Here is a 14,471-nt window from a genome sequence, read left to right on the forward strand (position 1 = left end):
TCGGTATCTTCACACATCTTCCTCGCTTTTATATCGTGTTTTCTGTTTCGCGTGCCTTTGTCTTTCTCACTTCTCTTTGATCCTCTTCATACCTTTGCGATCATCAGCATCGGAGCCATTTCAACGCTGCAGAATATAATCGCGCATCCATAAACCACTCAACCTCCAGCAGCACAACATAAGTCTTACTCTATAATATATTCAACAGAAGCTGCGAATCCCCATACAAATACTATCAGCTTCCTCCCCGGGCCTTCCATCCCAGTTCCTCCATCCAACTTCCCCTGTCCCCATGCCCTCCAAACCTCACGACAAGAACCCACTCACACTCACACCCATCTCCAAAAACCCAACCTATCGCAACCCCAGATTCTCCCCTCGGGCATCAAACAAATAAAACCACTGATAAATGGATATAAACTGGTGTCTCGCCTTCTCTTCCTACTGGACAACGCACTTGAAGTCTCCATCAAGCTTTCACGTAAAAGGCAGCTTTCTGTCGCTTCACACAGTGAAAGGTACTGGAAATATATTGACAATAGCACACTGTTCTATCGATAAGACGCGCGACGGCCGGGGGTCCGGGCATTGCATGATGCATTTTTTTTTCTTCTTCTTATTGGGAACTGCATGATGCATATGCAGACTGCATCCTCTTGTCACAAGGGAGAGGAAAAGAGTGGGAAAGTGTGTGTGTGGGCGGATGAAGAGGATGGGATAGGTAGAGACGAAGAGCGTAAGAGAAGAGGGTGTGTGGCGGTTGTGGCTAGCTGAGTCGGATAAATGTGTTTTTATTCTTCTCTATATCAAATGCTACCTAGTATTCAACCGCCATACCTATGTTTCATGGGAGAATGCAAGAGGGTTGCGGATAGAAAGACAGAAGCAAAAGAAGAAGAAAGGAATAACACAAGCGGAAACACGAAGAAACCAAAGGAGCTGACGTTTCAAGTCGCTGACACGGAAAACTGTGGCGGCCAAAGAGAGCGAAAGGAGGCCAGAAAGCTGCTGATTCCGTCCAGGTCCAGCCCACCTGCGTTCCCCATCGCCATGCAGCTCTTGGCCCGTTCAGAGTGCGACCATCGCGAAAGGAAGGGAGGGGGTGTGTATGCAGCCGGGCGGACACACAGACAAGCTGCAGTATGAGTGAGCCACCCATGGCACAGAGAAGACCGGCAGAAGAAAAGTGCGCAGCTTGCATGGATCAACATGGACGTCGTATGCTTCAGATGGAGGAAAAAATGAAAACTCCACTGATATTCGTTATTGGGGTATTATATAGGTATCATAAAGCTCATAGTATACAAGAAAATCCTCTCCAAATGGAAAAGAGGCGGAAAATCATCGCTCGCTTGTAAAAAACCAAACCAAATGCCAAACATGTGTGCCCTGTTGAACCCTTTTTTTGTGTTTTGTTTTGTTTTTTTCGTTCACTTTTGGTGCCGTAAGAAAGACCTTTTTCTTCCAACCCCCAAGAAGTCATTTGCTGGAGTCATCCAACAGATAGGTAGCTCGTATCAAGACAAAGGAAAAGAGGAATACAAGTTCAAAGAGAACGAGACGACATGTCAGTGTCGGTACAATGACAAAGAAAAAAGAGGAGCGATGACGCCAGAAGCATCATCGCCTTTACTCCCATCGGTAGGCACCGTCATCGTACACCACCCTGTGGCGACGGCTGCCCGCCGAGACGGTGGACCGGCGTCGCGGCATCATGCGCTCGGCGAGCCGCTGGCGCTGGGCCTCGTCTTCCTCGCGCTCGCGCTGCTCGTCCTTGCGGGCGATGAGCCGGGCCTTTTCCTCGCGGCGCTCCTCCTCAAAGCTCATGCGCCGCACGCTCTCCGTCAGCTTCTTGACGTTGGCATCGTCGTCTCCACCGGCCGCAGCCTTGAAGGACGATGCGCGCAGGGGCGCCGGAGGCATCGGCACCGGGGGCCGCTTGTTGATCTCGGCGTTGGCCTTGGCGATGCGCAGGCGGATGCGGCGCTGTCGCTCTTCCTCTTCATCTCGCTGCTTCTCGACCCGTCGCTCTTCTCGCTCGCGGCGGCGTCGCATTGTCTCTTCATCATCTGCGCTGCTCCGTCCGTGGCTGTCGCGAGAGCTGGTGGAGGAGTGGCGCTCATGCTTGGAAGCTCGGCTTGAGGGAACTGCCTCGACCACCTCAACCTGGATACGAGGTCGCTCTACCCGCTCCACTCGCTCCACTCGCTCCGGTCGCGTCCGCTCATCGACAATGACGGGCCGGCGAGAGAAGCTGGAGTGGGATTCCCGGGGAGAAGAGCCATAGATGGAAGGAGAGGCGAAAGCATTGGCGCTGGCATTGGGCGATGGCGGCGCTGTGTTGGGAAAGTTGAAAGAGGTCGGAGGAGTTCGCGGGGTGGGCGGCCCCTCTACCAGGACGATGCGCTCACGCCGTGAGCCTGCATTATGGCGATCCAGGTCAATGACCTTCTGTCCGTTGATGTAGAGGCTGGAGGAGCGACGCCGTGTGCTCGAGTTGCTGCGGCGCGACCGGTCTGACTCGTCCCCGGAGCGGTAGTTTGGTGTACCGGACCGCGGGCTATAAGTGGGCGTAGGCGGGAACTGGCTGACGAACGGAGAGCTGGGCGAAGTGCCAAGTACTGAGTCGTTGTATTGGATGAACTGGTTGGGGTGCTGGAAGACGACGTTGTTGGCACAGGGCTGGCCGTGCTGCGACTTGTGGCAGAGGACGGGCTGGCGCGACTGTTCCTTGTGGCCGTCTGAGTAGACGTAGGTGTAGACGTTGGTGGTGCACATCGTGTCCGAGTTGCGACGTGTGCTGGTGCGCGTCGTACGCGGTAGATGGGGTGGATGAGAGATAGAAGCCGAAGCTGGTCCTTTTGTGTGTGGAAGCCGACGGCAAAGGGATGTTGATGCTCAGGTCACGGTCAGGCGGGCTATCGAGATTGGTTGTATATTATCTCTGTTCAAAGGCGATACCGATCCAGGTATATCTCCCGTTGCTCGTCTTGCTGGTTGGTTGGTTGGTGTAAGAGTGAAAGAGAACAAGGTAACAAAGGTGGGTATCAAGAGCCTTTTGTAGATTGTTCACGTTGCGGTTGAGTGTCGAGTGTCCCCTTTGATCCTTGTCCGGAATGCAATGCAAGACAGTTGCAACGGGATAAAGAAGAACTTGTGGGGGGTGGTTGCTGTGCGTTTGTTGCCTGGAAGTGCTGGATTGAGAGTGAGGTGAGGGTGCATCGCAGACTTATTATAAAGACAGTCGAGCGGCGAGGGAGTGGAAAGCCAAGAGACGAGACCGTGGCCGCTTTTGGCCGTCGTGTTCCTGTTTCACACGCCCCCTCCACAGCCGTTGGCCAGCCATATCGAGTCTCGACAAGAGTCCTGCACCTCAACCCCTGCCGTCTTTCCACTTTCTGCCTACTCCATACGGGCTCCATGGGGAGTGGGCGTCGGCCCCGGCGAGGCATGTGAGGCATCTTCCAGAGCGCTAACGAGGCCAAGGGCTTCTCCGATGACTCCCTCCTGTTCGTCTCCACGTCCGAGTGTGGGTGCGCAGCTGCATCACCGCGCCGACCAATCCAATATAGCGGCGCGGCTGAGCGTCCATACATAGCCACGGTGGGTTCACCCTGGCTCCCCAGTCAACCAGTTCCTGAGCGGCCAGCCAGAAGAGGGAAGGACAAGAAGTCTGTTTGCGATGGATTGCTTGCTTGCTTCGAGCAGGTGGTACTTGTCAAGGCAGAGAGAGACGATGGACGCTAATAGCTGATGCAAAGCAAAGGTGCACACAGGCTGCCGTCAATCGTCGACACTGGCATCTCGCTTCCTGCTTTGTCTGTACATCGCAAACATCCAGAGAGGGAGCCAGCGCTGCTTTGCTCACGGCCATGGCCTCAGCGCAGGCTGCAGAATTTCGAAACAGGCACGCGCGAGTCTTCAGCGCCGGGGCTGAAAATAGCAGCACAGAGGGCCTCCCGACATGTTGCTGCTGCTTGCATATGCGCTTATTCGAAGCAGCGCGAGCTGTTGGCCAATGGCAGAGACCAGCAGCAGCGAGACGCAGCAGCTCAAAATACCGTCAAATTGGACGGAGAGACTGGCAAAGACACAATGCCCAGGGCGGCTGATGAAGCTGCTGGCGATGGAGCAGCAGCAATTCGGCCCCTCTCCAGCCCTATCTTGAGCGCCGAGGCCAATTCTGGCTCCGACGAGCAGCCAAGCCCATCTCCTCGCCATCAATGTCACCACCATTGGCCAACGAAAAGACCGCGGTCCAGGCCGAAGATGCAGAACACACTGACGCACGTCTCGGATCGCGGGATTGACTCATCCAGTTCAGTTGCCTGGCAGTAGCTTGCGGATGTATCGTTCTGATTTCGTACAGTAGCATCACGAGCCTTCGCATTAGCAGCAGCAGTAGTGCGAGTCCCTCCCTCGCCGGAGGGCTGAAGCTGGTTCAGTTCTCTGCCTGAGTAGGCATCCAGCATCGCATTCGCTTCGCGTCCCCGTCAGACTCACCTGCATCAGACCAGCAGCACAGCAGCAGTAGCTTCAACTCTGATCGGCGCCATTCCAGCGGAGCGTCCGATTGACTTGATGCCTCTGCCAATTGCCAAAGACGGGACAGACAGAATTGACAAGCCACACTGCTGGAGTCCTAGAGGGGCCAGTAGCAGTTGAGTCCAGCTTAGCAGCGGGAGGCTATCGATGGGCCATGGCGCCGTTCCGCTTCTAGGCGCTCCCTGTTAGTGCAGCCGCAGAATCACCACCAGAGCACTAACAGCGCCAGCGGCAGGGGCACCAGCACCGTCATCGACCTCCCGGTCACGTCAGACTGGACCCTGTCGCTCATGTCACTGGAGCCACTAAACTACAGGCATGGTGGCCCTAGACTCCAGGCTGCCAGTGCTTTTCAGCCGCCTGGGCTGTGCTGCCCGGTTTTTGTGGCCCCTCGCTAACGGCCCTAGGAAGAGGCCCTAACGCGAGCCACAAGCCACCAGCCGGCCATGCGCCACACCTCCAAGGAGATTGCCGGCACTCGGCCAGCTTGGGCGATACCCCAATTGCCCAGACTGTCTCTCACCTTCACCCTCGCTCACCTTTCCGTTTCACTGCCTCATCCTAGAGGCAACCGGACGCCGATGGTGATGCACAGATGGCGACACCCGATCGCGGCAGCCCCAGCTCTCCGGCCTCAGCCTCGCTGACGTGCAGCCGTTTTGTCCGAAGAGCCTCAACTCTAAGCGATCCTGTGCATCCGGGGCCGACCATCGCTTCCACTGTTTGCCATCATGACGATATCGCGGCGAGAACCTCAGCCAAACCTGCCATTACGGCATGATCCGCTACGAACGCACGGCCAAGGAAGGGCAAACAAGTCCTACCAAGCACAGAGATGCGCTACTGGGACCGGCTACGCAATCGCTCGACGGGCTCGCCAATGGTAAAGGGCACTGGCGATGGTCAACTACCGGACTAGCTGAGAGGAAGACGCAGTCATGGGACTTGGTCCTGCATGGCCCCATCCATCCCTCCATCCATCCACCCACAGACTGGACCGGCCATACCAATGACACAACTCTCGCCAAACCCACCAAGCAGAGCGCGTCTGCCTATCCAATGTGGGAGCAGCATCTTTATCGACAAGCACGATGGATACTATCAGTTCGGAGCTGATGGGACTTCGAATCTACTAGTGCTTTCGTCTCTCTCACGAGTCTCACCGCGGTGACGCACATCTTGCTGTCGGACTCTGTCCGCATTCGCCCTCATGACCACGACGATCCGAGCGTCTATGTACATACGAGAAGACTCTGGGGCCTAGTTACGGACTACCCACAAGGAGCAGAGCGTTCTGCTTCATTGTGGCGAGTTGATGCGGGTTCTGGCAGGGAGTGCCATGAATGGCTTCCATCGGCTTGTGGCTGTCACCACCGGTTCGGACGTCAGATGGCATGTCGCTGCTCCCGTCAAGACGGCAACGACCGCCAAGATGTTCCACTTCGATACGCGGTCCTGTGAGTGAGACTGCTTCTTCCCAACTGTCTACAGCCATTCCCCCAACAACCAGACGTCCCATCCTTCGGAGGACTTGCACACCCTACATCCATCGTTGCCCTCAACCAAGTCTATTGTCTATCGCATTGTGCCTCGCTTCGAGGAAAGACCTGCATGACTGCGTCTATCCGCGCACATCCCAACTTTAGCCATGAGGATGCTCGTGTTTTCGATTGCGTACGCAGTGTCTATTTTCTGCCACAGACAAACTTTCGCTTGAGCATCTCTCCCGTCTGTCAGCACCCCTTCGCGCCGTCCATCATAAGCAGCGGACTAAGCCCGTTTCTTCGAGGGCTGCCTGTATGGCCGTCCCGTCGTCAGCACTCAACTCGCCCATATGCATTCATCCCAGCTGTGGCGCTCTGCACAAAGCGGCCCCCAAAACAGTTCAGCGCACCATCTCTTTAGAGTCTCTGTCCATATTTGGAGTCCTCAGCGGCGGCGGCCTCCCTACGTGGCGTCTGTAATACGAAAGACCACCAGCGGATAATGACAGCTGCGTGGAACGCGCGAGACAGAAATCTTGGAGTCTATCGCGAAATGTCTGAACTTCGCGGTAAGACTTAGGTTGACGGTTGTGCCCTTCTCCAGTTCAACATTGGCACTTGCAGTTCCGTTGCCCGCCAACCCTTGAACACTTCCCTTCATCCACTCCCACTCTCGCAACTTTCATATTCCACGGTCTCTGATTCGTCCATGCATCGTTGATACTTGGACTAATTCACTCGACATGCAGAGCAGGCATCCAATCCCATTATCAACGTTCCTCATGCAATGCAAGGACGCAGTAGCAGAGACAAAGGGGGGCGTGTAGACATACGTCGCTTCCCCGAACCGGCCGTCGCGCACGACTTACACGCCCCTCCCCTGTCCGGTCTCTCTGTTTTATATTGCATGCCATACCTAAACTGAGACACATCCACGAAATGCTCGCTGTCTCGACAACCCTTATGCCCACTATGGAGTACTATTTTCTGCTGATTCTTGTGAGGGCGAGGGCAGTTAGCCCTGCTGGCCAAAGTTGTGCGCCTTGGGGTACTCATATGACCTCGTCTCGCCGAAGCTGCATTTTGCCGAAGCGCGAGCCATTCGGAGGGCTTCCGCTGGGTCACTTGGCCCTTCTTGGGAGGGAGCACGCTGCTCTGAAAATTTTCTCGTCATGGTCCAAAATGTTGGCCTATTGTCTCTTGATCGCTTATAGCCCTCGCTTGCGTGGTTCGGCATGTGAGATCTGGTGAGTGTGTGTGAACATGCGAGGAACACCACGCCACACCAGCCACATCGTCAAGATGCTCATTAAAGTGCCTATTAAACTCCAAGACAAAACGGGTGATTGCATTGTTGACAGGACAAGAAGGGCATTCCTCTTCGTGGCGGGCAGCACAATAGGCAGTGTCTCAGGCAGATCCAGCATGCCTGTGCAGCCGGCCGTGTCTTGGCCGTTTCCGTCGTGTCGGATTCTCCCCCCCCCGCCATTATCGCGGATCTTGGAGTATTTTTGACGCGCGCCTCCACAGAATCCCCTGGATGGCTGTTTCAAAGTCGTCCGGGCTAGCACTCCGTACAACGACCCACTGTCCCGATGAAGCGGTGCAGGTTTGGAGTCTCACAGCCTTGATGCTGCTCGACTTCGAAGCCGGAGCTGGGGGCTGACAAGCGTCTGCTGTTTCACCTCATCTCCGTGCCCCTATCTCCTGCCTGAGTACATGTATATGCCATACACCGGAGGCAGAATAGACAGTGAGCCCATGATAGGGAGACCTGGACTTTGGCTGTTGGCCGTTGATCACTTCTGTCTGATCCTTCAAGAAGAGACAGTCCATACGATGCCGATGATGGACTTTTTTCTTTAATTAGAACGGGCGTGGAAATTCGTAAGCGCCCAAAGTATGCCCACCTTTGTCGCGAGATTGTGGCCAACGTCTGTAGTCACGGCACTTTCGGTCAAGCCTCCTTTGCCTCGACACAATAAGGTGATGCCGTGGCTGCATATCACGCGTTTTGTGGCCTACGCGGTTTCCTTTCGTCGAGAGCCATATGCTGCATATTCGTCGAATCACATGATATGTGCTTTGCTACTACCGCTTGTAATTGAATCATATTACGGAAGCTGGTCCTATGGTGAAAGATAACTTCTGATTCTCAAAGTCTCTTAATCGTAAGGAATCAGCAGCAGATGGAGTGCGGTGCAACTGGCCTGTTGTCGGTTGCAAGACCGAGTTGTCTATATTGGAGGCAGCTATGGCGCAGCTACATGTTATGAACCTCAATTGCCTAAAAGCATTAACATTCTGGCAAAGGTTGAAATGGCTTTCCTAACTTGAGGGCGCTTATCAAGTTGCTGCGACGACGCACAACTTGCCACATAAAGCTGACAGCCATGGATGAATTTAGATAACAGCACAATCATCACATCAACTCATGCTCCGCTCTGCTCCGTGTGCTTCTACTGAAGCATTCTCGACCAGACGCTCTCCATAATCTATTCTGATCAAGTTGTCCCGTATCAAACCTGCATTTGCCAACCATGGATGTCGCGGAAACCGCCTCAGCATACGTTGTCTCTGCGTTTAAGTTTCTCACCCACGACTACTACACCGACAATACACCTCTTTCAACAGAGGAGGTAGCAGAATGCCTCCATACCATACAAACAGCCCGGATGAGCTTCAACGTTTGCATCACGCTTCTCGTCATCTGCCTGCGTTCACCATGGAGGTACAGGACCCGCAGCGAAGCTATCGTCGGATTCCTTGTGGTATCTTTCGAGTACTTCTTTCCACTGTTCACCCTCATCTGCATTGTCATCGGGAGAGAGTCTCTCAAAGGGCCTCACGAAACGGGGCTATCAGAAGGGTACGCGGGCGAAGTTGGAGCAATGGCTGCCCTCGCAGGTGCTGCATACAAGGGGACGGCTGTGTACGGACCGGTGCTATTCCTCTACTTGTTTTTCGGCCCGTGTTTTATCGAATAGCTTTGCAGCGGGATAGGTAGCATTGGGGTTTTCGGTGCGCGGAGGTTACAGGCTTCTACCGCGATTTCTCTTGAGAATGATGATAGAAAAGCGATACAATTGGAGGCCTCGTGAGCGATATGACTTTACTTAGTACACAGGCTTAATCGAAAGAGACGCCATCTTCTAGATGAGTGACAAAAGTACCTTGCCTCGTGGTGAAACAACATCACCAATTGCACTCCATTGCTGTTATGTAGCATCCCAGTCTGGAGGGAGTAAACATAACGCGGCAGATTTTGATATGCATACATACTAGAAACGCAACAATGGTCAAGTGATGTGATACGCAGTCGCATTCATCAAAAGTTGAAATTCATGATAATAATAGCAGTATGTCGCAATAGTACCGAAGCAATTTCAGTAGCTGAGCATCAAATAAGTAGTAATAAGTAATGTTTCCTCTCCCATATGATAGCAGATGTAAGAATGCAAAACAGGATACTAGCCTACGAGCTCATTTATACTATCAAATTCTTGGAAAGAGCCCTGATGCGAGGCCCATACTTGTAAAAGATGACCGGAATCGGAATCATGGCGATGCTCACGAACCCAAGTACACTCGATGCCCACGCCACACCGAGGCCTTTGTACATATAGCTCGCAAACAAGGGGAACCCAGCGGCGAAGAGAGAGCGAACAATGGTGTTTGCGCCGAGGGCACTGTTGGCCACGTGGGAATAGACGTCGAGGATGTATGTCATTGCCGTGACAAAGACACATAGTAATCCGGAGCCGACAAAGAGACTGCCAATGATCATGCCTACCCAGGGAATATCAAGCGCAGAAGTCCATCCGAATATGAAAAGTCCTACAGGGAGGAGAATGCTTCCTGCCATCATTAGTGGTAAGCGTCGTTCAGGAGGTGCGGGTACAGGTGGATTTGTAGAGGATTCTTCAGATTCGCTCTCTTTTGACTGCTTCCTGCGGGTTGCGTGTTGAACCAATACGGTTCGAGTGACAATCATGGCGGAACCGATGAAGACGCCGACCATCATGCCCAGGAAGGGCAGAGACGATAGACCGAGTTTCCAGTGGCGCTGTTCGCGGAATATGATGGGGTACGAGGAGAAGACGAGGTAGAGGATGCCGTAGGCGAATGCTTGGTAGAGCGTCATGAGGACCAGGATAGGTTCAGTTCCGAGCAACACTATACACATCAGTAAGTAGCAATTTGGGAGACGAACAAGAAGGCGGCTCACCAAAGGGTCGAACCAGATACACCCGCACAAATCTGTGCCAGCCCCCCGTTTCCCTCTTCCCATTCCGACCCAGATCCTCTCTTTGTCTTTTCTGCAGAATGGCGGGCGGATACGTCTCCGGCAACCCAAACAACACAAGAACCGTACACGACCCACCCATGATGCAGCTCAACCATCCCGTCCACCGCCAACCCAAATGACTCGCAGTGATAAAGCTCCCCATCACCGGAGCCAGCAAGGGCCCTCCAAGAACGATGCCAATGACAGTCGCCATGGCAATTGCTCGCTGCTCAGGATGCCAGATGTCGACCAGTCCGCCGCCAAAGAGAGCGATGGGCGCAACGCCAGTCACTCCACATAGGAACCGTCCGATGAGGATTGTCTGCAAATTCTTTCCGACAGCGACGGGGATGCAAAAGATTGTGAAGAGGGCCATGCCGGCGAGCATAGGGTATCGTCTCCCGAATTGTTCGGACAGAGGGCTCCAAAACGGGGGGCCAACGGAATAGCCCTAATCATTGCATCAGCAGGAAATTCGGTCTTTCAGTTGAAAGCTTTCATATGGGGCATATGGGTTGCCCGACTTACTATGACAAAGAGGCTGACTCCTAGAGTGACGACCTCTGTGCCAACGTGAAACTCTTCGCTGATTGCTTGGGCGCCGCTGCTGAAGATGCTGGACGATACGGAGGCTACCAGGTTCCCGGCTATCCATATGAACGTGATGAAGAGCCTTCTGAACAAGGACCAGTTCTTGGGGTTCGCTGGATCTTTGGGATCTTGAAACGTCAGTGGATTAGTTGTCCCCGTCGCTGATGTTTCTTCATCGCTATTGGTGGAACTCGATGGTGGAGTGGCATTTTCGATTTCGTCCAGGACTGCCATTGTTACGACTTTCGTCAGAGACTTCTTCAGTCATGGTAACCATAGAGGAAGTCCATATTGTGAAAACTGTCACAGAATTCTCCTATAATATATAGGCCGATCACCCGGCATCAATTCTAGAGAATGCTGACGACATATGTAAGCAAATGCTTAGCACACCAGTGCCATGTCTAGTGCTGCGGAGAAGCAACAGGTGGCGTGAATGGTCATGTTTGCCTGTGAGGCTAACAGAGGCAACCCCTTTGTTGATGGGACAGAGAGGATGTCCGTGAGATGCGGATCGTCTTTCGGCACACATGCCGAGATTCTGTCATTTTTGGTGTGTATCAGGTCCGTGATTCCAAGGTGTGGAGCGCGTCATCGTCCACTCTTAAGTCGAGGTTAGATGCAACTACAGCCGGGTCTTGAAACTTGTTTGCACAAAAGGCATCGAAGCGATTCACAGCTTTTGAAGGCCAATACCAAGAAGACATATTCAGAAGGATAGAAATGAAGTTTGCAGTGCTGCTGGACAACAGAACCAGGAAACACTGCAACATGTCGGAGCCGCAGTCATTGCAAGGCGCTGAAGACATGGAGCCCCGAGACCAAAGCGGAGTGAGACGGCAAAGACGGGAATCACGGACCGGCGTCGGCCCCGCATCCGGTCCCCATTTTCCCTTTTTGGCATCTCTCTCCGCCGGAGACGGATCATTTTCCTCATCTGAGGTTGCGGTCTACTGCCATCCAAAAGTGAACTGTGCATGTGTCTCTGTCATCGGTGTAATTGCATGGTAAAGAACCTCTGTTTTGAATGGCTGCCTGACAAACGCCGCTGCAACTTAGTACGCCCAGTTACAAATCAAACTACGATAGCTGGAAAGACTAACTCTTGCTCATCATGAAGCACATCGCCACTATCATGTTGACATAGGAACAACTCCACCTGAATAGCCCTTACGCATCCTCTACTTGCCCATAAGCGCCCTTCTTCTTCGCCTCCTTATCCAATCTCTTCTGCTCCTTCAACGCCTTCTTCTCCGCCTTCCTAATCTTCCTCTCTTCCCTTGTGGCGTCTCGAAGGCTGCTATTCGGTCCCGTGATGAACCGTCCCGGATGGACCACAGCCAGCATAAGCAGTGCCGTCATCATCGGGAACGCGTCGAGTGTGTAGAAGTAGTATTCGTGGAACGGTATTGGGTTGGTCGAGGGGTCGATGCCGCCAGTGAATTCGACGAGGCGGAAAATGATGCGCATCTATCAGGAAATTCTTCCGTCAGTTCCCAAGCTCTGTCCTGGACCTGGTAGGAAATACTCACTGTGATGAATGCTAGCACCGCGTAGAGTGCATAGAGCAACCAGAAAGCACCTCTGGGTTTCTCCACATGTTGATGATCCTCTCGCTCCTCTCCAACATCCCTATTCAAGGAAAGTTCCTCCAGCGGCACAGACTGAACCTGACCCAATTTCCGAACACGAACGTGAAACGCAATCATCAACCCCAAAAAGCAAAGAATAAAAAACTCCTGCAGCCCTATCCCTCCCTCATAAATGTGCATGCCAAGTTGCTGGGTAGACGCCGAAGCACTAGGCGTGACCATGACACCGCCCACAGCCTGGACGATAAACGATAGAATATCTGCCCAGACGAAGATTTTCGAGACGTGAGAGGCCTTGACAAAGTATACCTTTCTGTCGGGCATGAAGAAGTGTACCATGCGTGCAAAGGTCATGTACACGAAGGCGTTGATCCAGAGGGGCGCGAGCAGGAAGAGGATCTGCCATACTATGGCAAAGGCATCGTTTTGTTGGTTGTGCGCGCCGAGGGCGTGAAAGATGAAGGCGGTTGTTTCCCAGGCGGCACCCATGAGCAAGACCCAGGTATAACCCTACTCCACGTTGAGGCGATGCCCTGCGTACAGAGGAAGGAGAGGAAGATTCCAGGGAGCATTACTCACCTTTTTGAAAACAAATGCTTCGATAATGTGAATCAAGGTAAGTGTTCCAAACAGTGCAGAGACCACCACTGCGGGAATGAATTCGGGAATGGCATTGTAGGATGAGTTGCAGGCTGTTATGGGCACCTCGCCATATTTTCCGGGAACGGCTGTGGTGCAGCTTGGTAGCGCGGTTGATGTTGTGCTTGATGAAGCAATGTGAGTTGTTGGGGTTGCCATTGGCTTTAACAGGGGACTGGATAGCAAGAGGCAGCCAGCGTATAGTAAAGTGATGAGTTCCGAAGAGTTGTGAACTGTATAGTAAAGGCGGCAGGAAATGGGCTTCCTGATCCCGTAACTATATAGCTTCCTGTTGAGAATGCCTCACAACTCCGAAGGCTCTCTCACCGCACAACCCGAAACCCGACAACTTAACAATCATCAACAACAAACTTTTTCAGCCACATTCGCGTACTATCCAACACCAGGATCACGATAGTCCCAAAAGCTGAATCCCATAGACACAAACCTCGCTCAAGCCGCGATTGGTCAGCTGCAAACCAGGTACGGAGTACACGCGGCAAACGCACAGCTCAGCCCCCGTAGCATCGTAGCCAGGTTCAATTCCTTCGGCACGGGCAATGAAGGACGCGCCAGAGCTTCGTCTAATTTAAGGGGATATACAGCGTGGCTGATGACGGGCGTTTTTGTTTCGGGTTTGGACTTGATGCATTGTTGCTTTGGGATCAAGTTCTGAAGTCCGGCTGTCGTAATTAAGTACGTGGATGTGCCTAGAACCATCAATTTCAAAGTTTCGTCCAAATTTTTACCCATGTCAAGAGAATGTTCATACACAAAGCATTGTCTAAAAAAAGAAACAACATCGAGGGAGCGATCACACTCAACGAAGGACTCTGTCGATGAAAGATGAGAATTGCTGATGTACAACCAAGCATCACCAATAGGTACCTGGATATCTGAAGTCATATCCTATGGTATCGAATGCTGTTGAAATAACCCATTACCCTTTAAAGTAATACCACATCGAGTTGTCTAGACTTCTAAAAAGCACATTGATCTCTTTCAGCTCCTGCATAGGAGTCTAGAGCCATGTAACCACGGATCTCACGGCCCAGTCCCGGGTACGGCATCACGTCTACGTACCACCCAGCGCATCGATTGTGGCGCGGCGAAGGATTCAGCACAGCCATGCACGTCTCACTACATGCATGTGTATACTATTGACCAGAAAATTCATAGAAAGGAAACACAATACGCGTGTTGCAGGAGCACCTGTGCCAGATCTCGAAGCTCCATCAACGTCTAGACAAGATCCCATTCTCATTTCTCTGATACTTCAATAGTTGATGCAACATCTCGTGTCAGCGACTGTCGATTACAGAAGTTAGGCAG

General features: G+C 52.8%; 3 protein-coding genes across 3 annotated transcripts; all 3 read right to left on the reverse strand.

The window, feature by feature from the left end:
• Positions 1-1,619: 1,619 nt before the first annotated feature.
• BBK36DRAFT_1200263 (hypothetical protein) lies at positions 1,620-2,788 on the reverse strand. Its single transcript, XM_024897124.1, has one exon. The coding sequence runs from the start codon at positions 2,776-2,778 to the stop codon at positions 1,630-1,632; it is 1,149 nt and encodes a 382-aa protein (XP_024749494.1). The 5' UTR covers positions 2,779-2,788; the 3' UTR covers positions 1,620-1,629.
• A 6,728-nt stretch (positions 2,789-9,516) lies between these two features.
• On the reverse strand, positions 9,517-11,142 carry BBK36DRAFT_1159228 (MFS general substrate transporter; the record flags this gene model as incomplete). The annotated part of the gene is made up of 3 exons (XM_024894178.1): positions 9,517-10,205; positions 10,258-10,768; positions 10,846-11,142. The coding sequence occupies 3 exons, from the start codon at positions 11,140-11,142 to the stop codon at positions 9,517-9,519; spliced, it is 1,497 nt and encodes a 498-aa protein (XP_024749495.1).
• Positions 11,143-12,078: 936 nt separating this feature from the next.
• BBK36DRAFT_1200265 (hypothetical protein) lies at positions 12,079-13,298 on the reverse strand (the record flags this gene model as incomplete). Its single annotated transcript, XM_024897125.1, has 4 exons — positions 12,079-12,378; positions 12,441-12,500; positions 12,570-13,010; positions 13,080-13,298. The coding sequence occupies 4 exons, from the start codon at positions 13,296-13,298 to the stop codon at positions 12,079-12,081; spliced, it is 1,020 nt and encodes a 339-aa protein (XP_024749496.1).
• Between the last annotated feature and the right edge of the window lie 1,173 nt (positions 13,299-14,471).

Source organism: Trichoderma citrinoviride (assembly GCF_003025115.1).
Source record: "Trichoderma citrinoviride strain TUCIM 6016 unplaced genomic scaffold BBK36scaffold_7, whole genome shotgun sequence".
Lineage (NCBI taxonomy): Eukaryota > Fungi > Ascomycota > Sordariomycetes > Hypocreales > Hypocreaceae > Trichoderma > Trichoderma citrinoviride.